The sequence below is a fragment of the Melozone crissalis genome, unplaced genomic scaffold, assembly GCF_028551555.1.
Source record: "Melozone crissalis strain CALT ecotype California unplaced genomic scaffold, PUWL_Pcris_2 ptg000039l_1, whole genome shotgun sequence".
NCBI classification, from domain to species: Eukaryota; Metazoa; Chordata; class Aves; order Passeriformes; family Passerellidae; genus Melozone; species Melozone crissalis.
In genome coordinates, this window is record NW_026535817.1 from 1,395,728 (window position 1) to 1,412,519 (window position 16,792).

The 16,792-nt window shown below is 46.1% G+C and overlaps 1 protein-coding gene across 5 annotated transcripts in view; it reads right to left on the bottom strand.

The window, feature by feature from the left end:
- Window positions 1-594: 594 nt before the first annotated feature.
- The window catches only part of ANKRD17 (ankyrin repeat domain 17), a 68,070-nt gene continuing 51,872 nt past the window's right edge, over window positions 595-16,792 (bottom strand). For 2 of the 5 annotated variants that reach the window (XM_054283762.1, XM_054283758.1), the window contains exons 16-34: window positions 15,680-15,828; window positions 14,484-14,595; window positions 14,193-14,338; window positions 13,052-13,194; window positions 12,400-12,613; window positions 11,872-12,047; window positions 11,448-11,610; window positions 10,619-10,714; window positions 10,308-10,424; window positions 9,621-9,831; window positions 8,979-9,426; window positions 8,738-8,893; window positions 8,387-8,536; window positions 6,259-7,910; window positions 5,118-5,315; window positions 4,282-4,530; window positions 2,346-2,521; window positions 2,091-2,255; window positions 595-1,194 (exon numbers count right to left, since the gene is read on the bottom strand). In XM_054283762.1, the coding sequence (XP_054139737.1) occupies window positions 1,135-1,194; window positions 2,091-2,255; window positions 2,346-2,521; window positions 4,282-4,530; window positions 5,118-5,315; window positions 6,259-7,910; window positions 8,387-8,536; window positions 8,738-8,893; window positions 8,979-9,426; window positions 9,621-9,831; window positions 10,308-10,424; window positions 10,619-10,714; window positions 11,448-11,610; window positions 11,872-12,047; window positions 12,400-12,613; window positions 13,052-13,194; window positions 14,193-14,338; window positions 14,484-14,595; window positions 15,680-15,828 (4,781 nt within the window). In that variant the 3' untranslated portion in view covers window positions 595-1,134. The remainder of the gene's footprint in view (window positions 1,195-2,090; window positions 2,256-2,345; window positions 2,522-4,281; window positions 4,531-5,117; window positions 5,316-6,258; window positions 7,911-8,386; window positions 8,537-8,737; window positions 8,894-8,978; window positions 9,427-9,620; window positions 9,832-10,307; window positions 10,425-10,618; window positions 10,715-11,447; window positions 11,611-11,871; window positions 12,048-12,399; window positions 12,614-13,051; window positions 13,195-14,192; window positions 14,339-14,483; window positions 14,596-15,679; window positions 15,829-16,792) is intronic. The other 3 variants (XM_054283761.1, XM_054283759.1, XM_054283760.1) reach the window with 3 other exon arrangements.

The window sequence follows — 16,792 nt, forward strand, 5'->3', positions numbered from 1 at the left end:
CCAGATCTTCACAGGATGTATTTAAGGAGATCAGACTGCTGGAAAAAGGAACTTGCTTTTATTCAGAGCAGCACCTAAGGACAGGTATACAGCCTTGGGTATGCCAAAGTTTTGGGGACACCTCAAATACCACCACAATCGTTGAAAGCCAGTAGTTTCTGTGGCCAGCTGAGGTGTTTGCTTGGTTTTCTAAGGAGGAACCATAATAAAACCAAATAATACTTCCTAAATCTGAGCAGTAGATCTCCTTTAAGTGCTCTCTAAGGGAGCTGTACAGGGATCCTGTGTCACTGCTCCCCAGCCCGGCCTCACAGGACCCACCCTCCTTCATCTCCGGCTACTTGTGCCCACAGGTGACAGCTCCTAACAATGAACATGGGAATTCCCACTTGGACTATTCCAAATAAACCTACATGGGCCTGATTCTGGAAGAGACCTGCCTCTGGAGCCTTCAGCAAGGAAGCTCTCCTGAAATGTCAAATAAAGAATGTATGTTTTCTCAAAAAAATCCAACACACATTTGGAAAAGGCCCTCTGATAATGCCTGGGGTGTTTCTCTTTTTATCACTTATTTAAATTACACAAGTAGAAAAGTTATGCTTATTAATAGTTTAATGTATGAAGGAAACATCCAGATTTCTGAATATGAAGGTACATATCTCACATTAATTTAAGTCTACATAAAGTAGAGCCTCTATAACTGACATATTGAAATTTACTTTCTGCTTAGCCATTTGTTATGTAAACAATTGTACATTTATTTGCCATTCTAAAACTTCAGGATCAAGTTTACATAATTTTGCTAAATTTCTGTGTTTGCTCAGAAGCAGTTTACAGTACTAAAACCAACCAGCCAAAGAACAGCTTCAACAGAAAGTTATGTCAAAAAAAAAAAAAAAAAAAAAGAGGAGGAAAGGAAAGAAGAAAGTCTAACTAAGTTGAAACATATGATGGTGGGGAATGGGCGGTCACAATGTTCACAGAAAAAGGTCAGTTAGTAAGTTCTTCTGCAAAAAGCCTACACACTTCAGTCAAGCACATCAGTAGAATGATCTGGGAGCACATAAACTGTTTCTGCCAATTGTGGTTTCCTCTGCAAAAAAAGGAATCTCAAGGCCAGCATGTTGATCCCACTCAGCCCAGTTGGTTCATATGCACACTGTTCATGTGAGGTGTCCAGGTTCCAGTCCACACCTGCAAGAGAAACCCAGGTTAGCACCGTGCTTTGGGCTGCTCCAGGAGGGCACAGCTCACAGGGGCTGCAGCGTCACACTTCTCCTGGCCAGGACCATGAACAGGGCTCTGGGGGTGCAGCAAATGATTGCTCAGCCCAGCTCCCAAATCCCTCCACACCCAGAGCAAGGGATGTGCACTCTTCTTGACTATAAGTTCAGACAAACAACAAATTGATTCCTCCCACCTTACCTTCCCCTAACACTTTCAACTCTGGGGAATCCCAGGTCTAACCCAGTAAAGCTTTCTTTGGGGGGCAAAGTTTCCTCATGAAACCAGAAATCACCTTGCAGGGATGAGAAGACACCTCAGAGCAATACCTAAACTGTGGCCAAATCCCCTCTCCTTCACACCTATGGCCTAGCAGAGCTGGGAGTGCTCCCCACAGCTTGGATCATTCCCAAGTAAATTCAGCCCAGAAACATCTTTATTTAGTAACACTAACAGGGATCACTGTCCAATTAAACACAATCACAGGATGTAATCTAACCAGAGCTACTGATGTTCCATTACGGTATTAGTTCCTGAGTAAGAACAAGAGGTTTAGGGGAATTAATCCCTCTACCTAAATTATATTCAGTAGGCAAGCCAGGCAAGATCAGAGCAGCAAAGAGCTACTTACTCCCTTCCTCGGGGGGCTCCTAACGCAGTCACAACATCCTCAACTACAGAGCCCAGCAGCAGCCCTGTTGCTGCATCCCCTTCTCGGGAAGGGAAAGCTCAACTAACAGCACATAAACTGGCTTTTCCTATGAAATTTTGCCCCAAGATTTGTCTTCCCAAATGCCTAACTGCACAGACAGGAATTATGATACATTTTGAGTGAAATACACAGTGCAAAAAAGGGGAGCAATTACCGTCTGAGGCCCATTGTTTTCTGTGGAATTTGAAACCATCTTTATCAGCGAGTTCCAAGATGGGTCAGCAGCATGAGGCCCGTTAAAGATGGGGCCTCCAGTACCATCTGTGATGGGGGCTACAGGAGGAATTATGGCGTTCCCATACACAGAAAAAGGCATTCCCTGGGGGGAAGGAAAAGAACAGTCACAGGATGCTTTAATGAATGCCACTGTATGGCCAGCAGGATAGAAAGGAGCCAAGGAGGTCATTACCCCGACTTTTGGGAAGTCCATGTATCCTGCAGGGACGGGCTGATGGAATGTACCGGAAGGCGCTACGATGCCCGCGCTGTCTCTCTCCATGGCTTGGTGCGAGAAGACGCCCGGGTCGGACATGGGCCTGTGGATCATGTGGCTGCCCATGCCGCTGTGACACCAGTCCACTTTGTCTGCCAGCAGCACAGAGACACGGCGTTAGCCACGGCACCCCTGCCCCTGCCAGCCCACAGAGCTCAGCCCCCACCCGCTCCACAGCGCAGGAGCCCACGGCGTGGATGGACGGACAGATGGACGGATGGACAGCACCAGGAGTGCCACCTGCAGGGCCAGGAGCCCTGAGCTGCTGCCAGGAGTTTGGGACAGTTACCTGCAACCAGAGCGCTGCCCCTGCAACTTTCCTCCATTTCAACAGCAAAGCTGGAATTTGGGCTAACTCTCCCTCCTCCAAAAACCTCAGATCCTCCAAAAACCTCAATTCCTCGTGCCTTTGGTGCTGTGGAGAGGGTATGTACACTATGAAGACTATTTGCTCTACTTTACTACCATTCTTCCATTAATTACTTCATATTCTAAAGGGACACAGAAGTATCTGTGCAAACCAAAACCAGGAAAGGACCAGCTGCAGATATGTGCTCATGTCCTAATTCTGTGAATTCATCAGAGGCAGCTTGGTATTGGTGCTACAGTTCAAACTCAAGACATTCAAAAAATCCAATTTTCAAAACAAAACATAAAAAAAACATTATTTGGAGAAGGGGTACAGAAACATTTCTGAGGCACTCCAATACTCAAGTAGAGAAGAGCCAATCCCAAAGTGAACTGAAAATCAAAATGTTGAAGTCATTGACCGAAGCAGAAAGAAAGCAGCATCCCAAAAGCCAAGACAGGTACAACAGATAACTTTCACAGCCACACAAGGCAAATAATTAGTGAATTTCTAAAGCTTTATCTGGGAAAAGACCATCAGTGAAGTAAAAAAAGAGTTTGTATTTGGGGAAAAATGCCAGCACAGTCAGTCAATTAAAACCTTCAGTTGTCTGGACTCAGTCAAGGAGCAGAACAGATTGTTCTGAACGGTGGAGCAGTTCCAGTCCCTGCAGGTTTTCCAGAGCAGATTGGATAAAGCCTTGAGCAATACAGGCAAAACTCATGGCTAACCCCATTTTGTGCAGGAGGCTGACAGGACATCCAGAGGTCCAATCCAACACAGCCTCAATATTCATACCCCTCATCCCAAGCAAAAAAGCCCTAAAAAAATTAAAAATATAACTTCCCACAAAAAAAACCCGCAATTAATATGGAAGAAGTTAATCAGTCTCCCAGAAATTTCATCCAAGACTCCTGACAGGTTCAGTAAGAAAAGCTGTAAGACCACTAACTGAAATTGTTAATAAAATCCAAAATACTAGATTCTATGTGACTCCAGGAGAGTCAAGAGCCTTGTGCTAGTAGAAGGTGGACGGCTGAAAAGAATAAAGGAAAGCCAAATGTGGATTTTTATCACTTTATAAAAGCACCATTCTCAGCACAAAAAGTTCTACCTTAGCTACAAATTAAATATTAACTCCTACCATACAAAAAACCTCTTTATCAACAAGAAACTCCAGACAGTTATCTTGTGACACCTCCATTTCCCCTCTTCCTCAATTCCATGTTCCTCACTGTGTTCATGCCTGGAAGGCCTGTTTTTATTTTTCCTGCTCCTACTTGGGAGTACCAAATCTTCATAGCCAGGACATTTCAGAACCCCCCAGGGCTTCAGAAACCTTGTTAAAACAATTAAGTGGACAGGAAGGCTAAGAGAAGTCCTTGTTCCAAAGCCTTTGGAAAGAACATTTCTGTGTTTTCAGGCACCCACTTTAGCACGCTGCTGTGCTGAAGACAAACACAATGGTGGGATCAACTCAAGTGCTCCTATAACCCCACATACCTTGACTGCCACCTATACCTTCGAAGGACCAGATCCCACTGTGGCCCACCGGAGCAGCCAAGTTGCTCCCAATTACAGAAGGAGTTGATGTTCCAGTTTGTCTAATGCGTGCAGACCGTTCAGTCCCAATGGGAACAGGAACTTTTCTGTCCTGAGAAACGTTACTGGGCTTTTCTGATCCCAAGGACACTGCTGAAGGGGTGGGAGAGGGTGCTCGTACTCCAGAGGACACGGACTGAGCAGGAGATTCTGCAAGGAGAGCAACAGGAGCACTTAGTGATGGCAGCTAGACCCTAAAAACCTGCCCTCCATGTCCAACAAGTGACAAGGGGAGCTGGTTAATGCCACATTCACCCACCTCAGGATCGTTTTATTTCCAGAGCACAGAGATATTCACCACAATTTAGCCCCTTATATAAAATGCTTACCATGCCCTGGTAGCTCAGCCACTGGAGGACACACACCACAAAACCTTAACTAAGCATCACTGCCTATCAGCAACAGAGGATTTGAGGATTATATTCTGGATCACAGCTGAAATAGGCCCACATAAACCTGTCTTTGTTGGGTTTGTTTTTTCTTCTTCTTTTTGATTTGTTCCCTGGGGTTTATCATTGTTTTTGCCAATAAAATACATTAACACGTTCCCTAAATAAGCCAGCACCCCACAGCTTATTTGTTTTCTGTCCAAAAAACTCCTAACTACAGGGGCCAAAAGTAGAGAAGGAACCAGAACCTGCCCTAAGGATTTTATCCTGGAGCTCCTTATGCAGTTCTGCCAGACAATTTTATTTATACAGCAGCTTCTCAGCAGCTCCCTGCTGACCAGAACTCACCATTCGATGCTGATGAACATGGAGGCAATAAACTAAGAGGGGAAAAATGCTGTCTGTTGAAATTAGCAGCTGCAGGCGCGCCGCCCAGCGGTGTCCCGGGCGCGTAGATCTGCCCTCCCGACAGGTTCGAGGCAAAGGTCCCCAGGTGTGTAGAAGAAGGTGTTACAGAAGCATAGGGAGAATCCATACTGACAATACCTACGAGAGAAAATGGGCACAAGTGACTCCCACAACTCCAACACTCCAGCAAGAGGTCCCTGATAGCATGAAAATAGAAAGGAAAACTTTTATCCCACCCGTCTTTAGGGGCATGTGTTACAATTTTCCAAAGGCAACTGGAGCATTAAGCTTCACACTGGGCAAGTCTGTTCAGTGTGTGGCAGTTGTGCTGCACACCTAAATTGAGAATGATATCCCAAATAAAAGAATTATTGCTCCCTTCATGTCCTCTTCAATGAAGAAAGGGAAAAAAAAACCTTAGGGATCACAGACTTATGCACTTCTATATCTTAGGGGCATACAGGGCCCTAGTCAAAATGCTGACTAGCACATCAAGGTAAAAAAATTAAAGCACCATCATATTCACAAAATAGCAAATAAAGTGCTACTGTATCTCTCAATCTATTAGCACCTCAGTGCTCCTACAAAAACAGGCAGAGATGGTCCAAACCATCTCTGTACTTTCTGGAAGTGCCATAACAGGTTCTGTGACAACCTCTTGGCTTCTGTTTTGGGCAGAAAGCAAAATGTCTTACTAAAAAATGCAGGCAGTCAAGGAAATTACATTTTTTGGATCAAATTTAGTAATTAAGAGAAGACACAGCCTGTAAGGTTCAAGTTCACTTTTTTACCACCCTAGACCTTGGAAGATGCTGCCCATTTTTCTGCAGTCTCAGGACAAGGTATCACAAACTGGAACACTCACTATCTAGTAGGGAAGGGGAGTGGAAATAAGAGTGTTTTATCATCTCAGCTATTGGGAGAGGAGCAGACTGGAATGGCAAAAACCCTCTTATATCAAGCCCATCAACTGCCAAACAGTTACTAGATTTGACAGGGCACTTAAAATGAACTCCACTTGGCTTAAACAACACAAGAATGAACTGCATTACTATGGAATGGACACAAGCCAGAGGCTTACCTGAGGGACTTGGAGCGGGCCTCTGTAACGGTGGCCTAAAACCCGGGGCTTTGGAAGTATCAGACTGATGTAACGGATCTGAATTTGGCAAAAACGAGGACTTAGCTGAGAGCATGGACTCCGGTGTTGTCTGAGAGGAAACGACGGAGCCGCCCCAGAAGGCATGAGCAGACGTGGGGCTGTTCTCGAACAACGTACTGAAGGGCCCGAAAGGCAGGGTAGCACTGAAGTTGTTCCCCATGGGCTTGTTCGCCGCGTGGGCCGAATTCTGAGAAGCACTTTGTGTACTTAAGGTAGAAGGAAGCTGCACTGAAGAAGGAACGCTGTGGGGCCTTTTGATGTGGTTAACGTTGAGGACTGCGACGGGGGAGTTCTGCACGGGAGCTGGATTCTTGGGGACGCTGCCGGCGCCGTGGACAGGCGGTCTGATGGCTGGGGTTTCCATCTTGGCTGCAGGCTGAGCCGAGCCCATGGCCGGCTGGGACACGGGGTAGGTCATGGGAGCGCCGCTCGCGCCGACCACCGGAGCGGATGAGCTCGTCGCCGCTAAACTCGGAGGCACGACCATGCGAGGATCTGGTGGGGGAACCTGAGGTTGCTGGAGAGGGGGCCTGGCCTCGGGCAGAGGAGCTCCCGGGGGCTGCTGATGAGCAGGATGCACGGAGGAGCTGCCGGTCCCAGGATTGGGCTGCCTGCTGCCGGTCGAGCCACCCGCATCCACGGCGGGCGGGCTCCCCGCGTCCGGCTCGGACGGAGGCGCGCCTTTGTTGGGAGAGGCGGCCGTGGCGCAGTCGGGAGGACTGCTCCTGGAGACGCCCGCCGGCTGCGCGGGAGGAGAGGGAGACGAGGGGGAGGATGCGGGGTAGTGTTCTTTGGCAGTAGGAGTCGGATACGTGGTGTTGGTGGGCGCCGTGCTCGTGTTGCTCGCCGTGGTCGTCACAGTGGTGGTGGTGGCGTTGGACGTCTTCACCACGGTGACGAACAGCTGCCTCCTCACCGAGGGGGAGCTCGGGTTGCCACTCGCCGAAGATCCAGGCACAGTAGAAGCCACCGAAGTCGTCGTGGCCGTGGGGCTCGTCGTCAAAGAACTGGCTGCGTTGGCCTGAGCGCCGCCGCCGCTCTGGCCGCTGTGGCGAGGCACCATGTGAGGTTTGGGCGAGTTGGTCGCGCGGGCGGGGCTCAGCGGCCTGACGGGGAACGGGCCCCACGTGGACTGGGCCGGCGGGAAGGTGCCTCCGAAGTGCGTCATGGGCAGCCGCGGGGGACGGATCTGCTGGAACGTCTGAGCGGCCAGGAGCGCGTGTGCAAACTGCGGAGGAGGATACGCCAGCGGGAGGGAGACCTGGAAACCGGGCCGCACGTTGTTCACGGGGTTCTTGATGCCCTTGTGAGTGGATGCCGAGGAGATTGCAGGCACGGTGAGCGCAGAGGCCGTCTGAGATGTCGACGAAGCAGCTACGGTGGTCACTTTGATGCCCACGAGAGAACTGTTAGCAGCTGTAGTGGCGGCAGGTGTCGAGGACCCCATCTTGGAGTTTACAGTTGAGCTTTTCAAACGGTTCTTTGGAATAAGTTCATCGATTTCCTTGTCTGGATCCTTGATAAGAGCATTGATCAACTGCGTGGCCTGTCTGGTTGATTCTGTGCCACCCCTACCGAAAGGAAGGACAGGGAAAAGTGCATCCAAAGTATTTACACACATTATACACAAAGCCCTCCCACACAGGATCCAGCCTGTCTTCTATCACCCTAACACAAACAGGAAAATAACTCTCTATTCAAAAATTGAGCCTAGCACAGTCCTGCTGAAGACAATTCCTCAAGAAATTAAGTTTAAAATACTCCAAATCCCAAAAATGGATAAAATATCTGCTTCCCTAAATATTCTTTCATATTTCACCATGTATTAACAAGCACAAACACAGAATCCCAACATGTATTTTCTCACAAGCCGTCTTCTGTACCTGCTGCTGCTTGTACTGTTTCCCCACCCCTTTCCTCTCCCCTGCTTTCAAGGGATGTTCCAAGGAACAACCAGATCAAGCCTTTAATTTTCCTATGCAGACCAACTTTCTAAAAGGAGAAAATACCCACAAGACAGAGCCAATGCAGGATCCTGCTCACCCACCTTATGGTGATGATTCGGTCTCCAGTTTTATCCTTCTGTTTGTCAATGTCTATGTGTGCTCCCGTGCACTCACGGATCGCGTTGATGTTACACCCTCCTCTACCAATAACTCTGGAAATCACAGTTGATGGGACAGAAACCTTCTTGGATCTACACAAAAACAGAAACAATATTAAGTAGGAAACACTTGCATAGCAGAAAGCTGTGGGCAAGGTGGCCAAAAGAACACTGTATTTTCTAATTCAACTTAGGCAGCAGCAGCTCAAACCCACTAAGAAGGCCATTCAGTAACTCCAAGGAAGGCCACACAAAGACAGCACCAAAGGGGATTAGGGGAATTATTTTGCTTACCTTCTCACAACTTCCTTCCAGCCTTCTTCCCTTTTCTGACCACGTTTAGGACTAGCAATGGTTAGCTTTCCGTTTGGAGAAGAAAGGGGAGAAGGAGCGGATTTTGTGCAAGTAGACAAGGAATTACTTGTCACTTCATTAATAACTTCAGACAACCTGCAAAAGGAATTAAATGCTGTCATTATGTGGGGGAGGAAAAAAGGATGACTCGCACTTTGCATCTGTGGTCACAGGAACTCACTTGATGGATGACTTGCCAGGCACTGCTTTCCTCTCATCCTTTGGACAAGTGACGAGCACCGACGGTTGCTTTTTGTTGCTCTGTGTGTTGGAGACAGCTGTGGAGGAATGATTGTCACTCTTGTGGCTGCTGTTGCTATTGCTGCTCTCATCGCTGCAGCTGGAGATCCTCATATTGTCACTGTCACCACTCTCACTAGTGCTGCTGCTCTTGGATTCCCCATTCACCTTCTCAGGCTGGCTATAGGATATGGGAAGCTGATCATCAAATATAATCTGAACATTATCAGGGGTTACTTTGTTTTTCCTGTTTTTCCTCTTGGAGCTCGTGGTGGTGATGGTGTTATTCCTCTTCCCATGAGAGCCTGCTAACGTTGTCCAGGTTGCAGATATACCTATGGTAGTGGTGGTGGTAGCACTGGGAGGCTCCATTGGGACCTCGGGATCATCTGATACAAGAGGAAAGAAAAAGCAGGAGTAACTTAACTGGTTTGAGGAAACCTGAGTGTTTTGCTTTCCAAATCACACCTGTCCTATTAAAAAACTTTAGGACTAAATTTTTTTACAAAGCTCCAAGAAACACACAAAACCCTTGACTATGAGACATCCATAAATCTATTACAGATGTCATACCAGCTCATACCGAATTTCATTCTTTCCTTGGAATAATTGCAGTAATCACCTTCAGCTTTTAACTTCTCCTTCTCCTGAGCAGCTTGGAGTTCGAAATTCTCTTTATTTTTTGCTTCTATTTCTTCTAGTTTTCGCCTTTGTTCCTCTTTTTTCTTCCTCCTTTTCTCTTTTCTCTTCTCTCTTTTGGCAGCCAGAGCCAGTCTCCTGCTTTCTTCCCTTAACTACAAGTTAAGCACATGGAACAGCATTACAAGATGTGCCATGCATTTCAAGAAATCCAAATGCTTTTTATTTCCTTTGATTTCTCTGTTTTACTTCTATTACAGTACCATGGCTTTTAGTAAATTAGTTAAATTTTTTAATATTTAGGACACCAAATGTGGTTTAGACCTAAAATCCGTATGAGTGTGACTAGAAAATGCCACATTCATTTTTTTGACAAATCACATTCAGAAATCCTTATTTTGGTACAGAGGAAATAGTTATATTGGCATTTCCTGATCCAATTACTCTGAACAACAGCAAAGTCCAAAGATGACCTGAACAGCAAGATGCTCAGCTCTGGACACTCCAATTATGGTCATTACACACACTCCTGTATCCCAATAAATACTTTTACCGACCTTATCATCATGAAGGAACATGAAATAGGAATTTTAAGAGAGAAATATTCCCAGCTGCAACTCTTTGCACTTGCCTTCTCCAAGTCCAGTTCCTCTAGAAGAATGCTTGCATTTTTGTTGGCCTCTGCAGCCTGTCTATCTTTGGCTTGAACAATTGACTCCATGCACAGGTGGCACTTCTTCAGCATCTCCTGAAATGACAAAGTGCATTGAGAACAAAGTGCCAGTGTTCTCATTTCCTGCTGCTTTTCCCCAAAAATTCCAATGGGACTCGTGTTGTGGCTGAAAGCTGGTGGCCAATGAGCTGAAGAGAGGTCAGATCACTGTCTCTGAGGCTGAGACACAGTACTGTTCCTTGTCAAGTGTTTCCTTGCCCCCAGCTTACCTTATCAGTGATGGTTGCAATGTATCTCATGCACTCCGAGTCTGAGGGGAACTGGTTCACCTCTTTCACCAGGTAACGCACTACTTTCACATGGCCCTGCAAAACACAGTGCAAGGACAGCCCTTTCCATCACACCAGCTGCCTCTGCCTTACTGAGAAACACTTCAGCCCAGCACTCCTTGCAAAAGATTGATTTCCAACCCCTCACCACATGAAACTCTCAATGCTTTTTCTGAGATCTTTCTCACCTTCTGAACGAGTGAGGCACATTTCTGCCACCAGAGAAGGCAAGTAATTACCTCTCATCAGGCTGCCCTTACTCCAGAAGTACTTGAAAAACTTCTGCCTTTTTAGGGCAGTTTTCAGATGCCCATCTCTAACAGCTTAACACCTACAGGCTTCTACAGTCATCTGCAATGTTTCCAGTACTGCATCACCTCAACCACACTCCCTTACTAACAGAAACCATCTGTAGACTCAAATCAGGCTGAACTGCACTTTTTTTGACCAAAGTCCTCACCCTCTCTCGCTTAAGGAACCAATCCTATTTCCCCCCACTTCTATCACACAGAAACCCTGCAAATTTCACCCCCCACACACCAGAACCAGACTCACTTCACTGCCTATAAAGCAAATTGCAATTAGAATTGAATACAGGCATTACACAGGTGACACATGTACTTGTTTCTGAAGATTCAATGCCAAATATTCAAATTAACTGAGATATTATTAAATATGTAGCTTCTGTCAGTATGCTCTATTTCTAACAGCTATGTAGGGATGAACAGGACAATCCCAGCTAAGAGAAAAGCTGAACTCCACCACCTACCTTTCGGAAGGCTGCCATGAGAGGAGTTATTTTCCTGTTATCAGCTGCATCCACGTCAGCTCCAGCCTGGACCAGCAGCTGGACCACATCAAGATGCCCCCCATTTGCTGCCAGCCACAGGGGAGTATTACCCTTCTTGTTCCGCACATCGATGTGAGCTCCCCTACAAACCAAACACATGCCATCAGAAGAACCCTGCATTTAGAAGAACCCTGCATTTAGGCAACAGGAAGCACTCTGACCCCAAGAAGGACTTCATTTGAGTCCTTGGGATAAATTATGTGACAGCAGTCAACAGACACACAGAACCTTTCCCATTTTTTGACCCCCTGCTGGCTATTTGGAAATATGATTGTACATGGGGACAATGGAGCGTAAACACAGCCAGGTTTCCCTTCAAACTGCTCACATGCCAACAGCATACCTGCTAATGAGGAGCTCACAGAACTTGTAGTGCCCCTTGTCTGCTGCAATGGTTAAAGCTGTGTCTCTGGATGAAGGGACTGGGGGAGCGTTGACATCTGCACCTTTGTCCAGCAGGACCCTGCCCACCTCTGCGTATCCCCCAGAGGCTGCTTCCATCAACGGAGTGAGACCAGTCTGGGACAAGCAGACAGAAGCCATTAGTGGGGGGAGAGTGGCTTACCTGAGACACAGTGTTTATCTGACTCACAAACACCATGGGTTACTCTTCTTATGCTTGTAAGCACCACAAGATGAATCAACATTTATTTGAAGAAACACATTTTTTGATGAGCTTTGCAACCACCAAAATCTTACTCCTTAAATGCAGCCCTTTTTTTTCTATATGATATCTGGTTTAGTTAACTGGACTGGAGAACTGAACTAGAGAAATTGACTTGCACAAAGGCAAGAAAATCAGGTACCAATGCAGACACCATGACTTACAAGCACCTCCCTCTGGAGCCCCCTCCGGCTGTTTGCTCTTTACCTTGGCTCTGTGCTCCACGTTAGCTTTTCTATCAAGCAGCAGGCTGACCACCTCAGTTCTTCCCTGGAAACAGGCCAGAGTCAGAGCTGTATTCCTGTTGGTCTCGATCTGGGCATTTATATCAGAGCCCATGTCCAGTAACAGCTTGACAGCAGCAGTGTGCCCATTCATGGCTGCCAGCATCAAGGGAGAAATGCCCAATTTGCTACCAGTTCTGAAAAAGAAGAAAGAAAGAACCACAACTGTTTTAAAGGTCATTTCAGAAATGTGACTATAATAAACTAATGGAGGCAGAGAATTCACACACTGACAAATCAGCTGCATATCAACTTCTACTGGACCTACAAAAGGTTCTCCACAGCAAGTATGGTTTTGGACAGGTGTTTCTACTTTAGAGACTCCACTTTTACTTTTTGATGGCTTCAAATTGAAGGGCATCTCTTATGAGGTGTGCTTATGACTTACAGCCTGTGCTTGGCCCTTTCCTTGTACCCCTGCAGCTCACACCTGAGCTGTTTTCTACCTCCCAACAGATGCAAAAGCATGGCATAAATGCACACACACAGAGAAAACTACACAGGGAAAACACACACACTTTCCTCACATAACTCACAAGCAAGCACAAGAGATAAGGGCTGTGAAGGGAACTTGCCTGGAATTGATTTCTGCCCCAGCATTCAGCAGAATCTTGATAATGTTCACATAGCCACCCGAGGCAGCGAGGCTCAGAGGTGTGTAATCAGACACATTCCTGTGCTCCTTGTTTGCCCCTCGAGCTAGCAGCAACTCCACCACCTGCAGTGTTTCAACACACAACATCTGGTTTGCTCCCAAACTTGCAAATCTAGCCAACACAAATGTTTTTTAGACCTAAATGTTCTGTTGGAAGATGTCAATGGTAAGAAAGGTGCTTTAATCAGTTGCTTCGCTATACCCCTTGCCTTCATGAGGCCACACCTGTGTCCCCAAAGCCACTCTAAAACTTCCTTTAAAAAAAAAAATCTATCATGGCTGCTCATGAATCTACTAAATTCAACAGCAGAGTAAGAAAAAGCAGATCTCCTCATGATTATTTCAGCCATCTTTAAAGGGTGCCAGACCCAGAGATTGAGTTTCAATATGGAATACAAAGTACTCCTGCTTTTTGTCCTCTCCTGCAGAGGACATGACCAGAAACTGAACTGTCTAGCAACTTAAAATCACAGTGTACACTGAGGTGAAAACCCATGGTGTCACTTCCAGTGCAATATTACATTTGCTTCACTTTCAGGTTTTAAGCATTAAAAAAGTTTAGATCAGACCTGCACAATTCTCAATCAGAATGTTTTCCCATGAAATCACAGAACAAATACACTGTCAAACCCAAAATTTGGGCAGGAGGGTGTTCTGACATCATCTCTGCCACCCAAAGCCCAGCTTTTTCCAATTTCTTTCCCCAAAAACTATAATGCTTATATATGTAACCCATTTGTGTCTAACTCCTGATTCTCAGCAAGAATACTCATGATGGTGTTCACTTTCATATCTACATATAATTATGCTGATAAAAGTCCCATAATGGGGCACTAATGACTGCATTCATGAGGACACCTGGCAGCATCAGTCCAGTTATCAAAAGAGAAAAAGCAGTCTAGATTAGGCATGTGGTAACGTGTAAATTGGAAAATGTGAAGCCCTTTGCACATTTTTTAAACACACATCCTGTGTGACTATCTTTTCTGGAAGATTCTTGTACTGTACTGACACAGTATGTCATTCACACACTGCATCTCAAGATGTAAGGTTTACTTCACCTCTTGCCTCCCTCCTGAACAAGCCAAAGACAAGGGAGTGTCCTTGGTTCTCTCAGACTGGGCTTCAATATCAGCTCCATTATCCAGTAAGATTTCCACAACCCCCACATGGCCAGCTGTAGCAGCCAAAATGAGCGGAGTAAACCCTGAAACAGCAAACATGACACAAGTTACAGCACCAGAAGAGCAAGCCTGAAGGTTTCACATCAAGTGTAGGTTTACTGGGGATTTATTTAGTGGGACACACAGGCAAAGCAGACAGGGTTCATACCGCCATGGTGAGACACCCACCTTTCTTGTCCCTGTGCTCAATGTTAGCTCCTCTCTCCAGCAGGGTTTGTACCAGTTCTTCATGGCCACCAGCACAAGCCAGCGTCAAGGCTGTGTCATGGTTACTCTCAGTCTAAACCAAACAGACACACACACAAGATAAATACTTGCTTCTTCAAGTACAGCCCCTGCTATAGCCAAAACATAATTGTACCCATGCCAAAGGAAAAGCTTCCATAAGCTAAGAGCGTGTTTATGGGTGCTCCCCTGACAGCTCTGTGCAAGTTCATGACAGGATTCTACCTCTCAAGACAGCTCTGCTGGGAGGTTTAAGAAGAAATCCTGACAAGAACTGAGATTCTTCAAGAACTGAGCTCTCATCTGTGCTCTGCTAACCAGATTAACTTCTTTACCACTGCTTGACTGTGACCTTTACATGGTATAATGAAGGTAAGAATTCTGTCTTTAATGCTTGGCACTCCAGCCAAAGGCTTTATCAGGGCACAATCCAAGCCAAGTATCACAAGCAACTAAGTAGCAAGGGCTGAGTTTCCAGAAGTTTCTCTCCTTTTCTCCCCAATGATCTCATGCCTTTGCTCTGCTCCATGCTGCCCAATCTCAGTCATGTTATGTATAGGCCAGAGCTGTGCATATGCCAGTCAGTATGTGTATGCTTTTGCTGATGGCCAGCTAGCTCCAAGTCAAAATAAAGCTGCCTTTTTAACAGTTATTTTCATACAGAAAAGTCTTTCCCTTAGTGGAAATGAGAGCTTGAATTATTTCCTCTTGCTCAAAAAAAAAATCACAGCAATTCTTACTTTCAAGACTTTCACACATCCGTGATCTCTGGCTAACAACTTGGAAGCACAACCGAAAACTCTGTGTGCAATGCTTTAAGGATTATTTTTGTATTAGGATACCAGGCCAGAAAACATTTCATTTCTGTCAGTAGGCAACTCTGCTGTTTCTCATAATGCCACTGACAACACAGGAATAAGAAATGCAAGTGTTTAGTCATTCAGAGATCTTTTTTTGTTCAGTGTGAGCACAGAGGAAAGTGGGTTGCAGCTCTCGGGGGCGTTGCTCTGCCTATCCAAAAGCAGCAAACCCAGTCTCCAGAGCTCAATCCACTATACAGCAGAGCTGTTTGCCACCAGTGAATTATTCAAGATGCAGGAAAAAGCAGCTTGGTGCATCTGTGGGAGGGGCAGGCTCACCTGGGCATCTATGTCTATAGCAGGGTAGATGGGCAGCATGGCTGAAGGAGAAATGATGGGACTCGGAGTCGGCGTCTGAGGTTGGGACACTGAGGTTGCAATGCTGTGGGTAGGAGTGTTTGACATTGCAGATGCTCTTCCACTCACTGCTGTTGGACAGAAGAACCACACTAAGTCAAAGCAAAACACTTCCCAATGTAATGTGACAATAAAGGGACAGTGGGATGAATTCCCACCGACAGATGGAACTCCTCAAAAACTGTTGTTTTCCACAAATATATGTATTCCACACACTGAGCCCAACCTTTGATCCTTTAACTCTCAGAATTTGAACTATGAAAAAGGTTTACTCCATTCAATCAAAGAAAGAGTTAAGTATCAGACTGACATGTATTCTAAAAGCCCACCAAAAGGTTTTTGGTTGTTTTTTTAAACCCAAAGATCTTTCCTACAACAAATCAGCCATAATTTGGACCTGGAGCTCCATACCTTTGGAAGCAGGGCTGCAGACCAAGTCCAACCAACGGGTACCTATGCAATTTTTCTTAAAAGTTTTAATGTTTTCATGTAGAAGTCTGTTCAGCCTTCACCTCCACCCCTCCATAAACATAACAAAAAAGCAACAGGGCAGGATGCTCACATAGCAGAATTTGCTGAAACCAGAGAAGTGGAAGCTTTGGAACAGCAGGCTGCAGAGAGTTTGGTCCAGGTGTTAGGTAAGCAAAGGTAACACCAGTGACAGGAATAACAGTGCATGGACACGACACAGATAGCACCGACTGCCACGCCTCCCGAGGTTCATTCTGTGCATGGCACCCTCAGGAGTGCACAGCAAACCTCAACACCCTTCTTCCTGCTTTTCCTCACAACAACTCACTGCTTTTTCCCTGTCACCTCTCCAGTGTTTCTCCAGCTGCTTCTCAGGTGTAACAGCAAAGCAGAAGGTGAAGCAGTACCACACGCTTCTTTCCAGCTGACAAAAGCACTTTTAACTGCAAATTGGAACAGTTTCCAACTGATGCCACAAAACCTGTATCCTAACAGGCCCAGTTGTGTGCTCCCACCTCTGCAAGGCAGCTGTATTTTGCACCCAGAACTAATTTAATTTCTGGA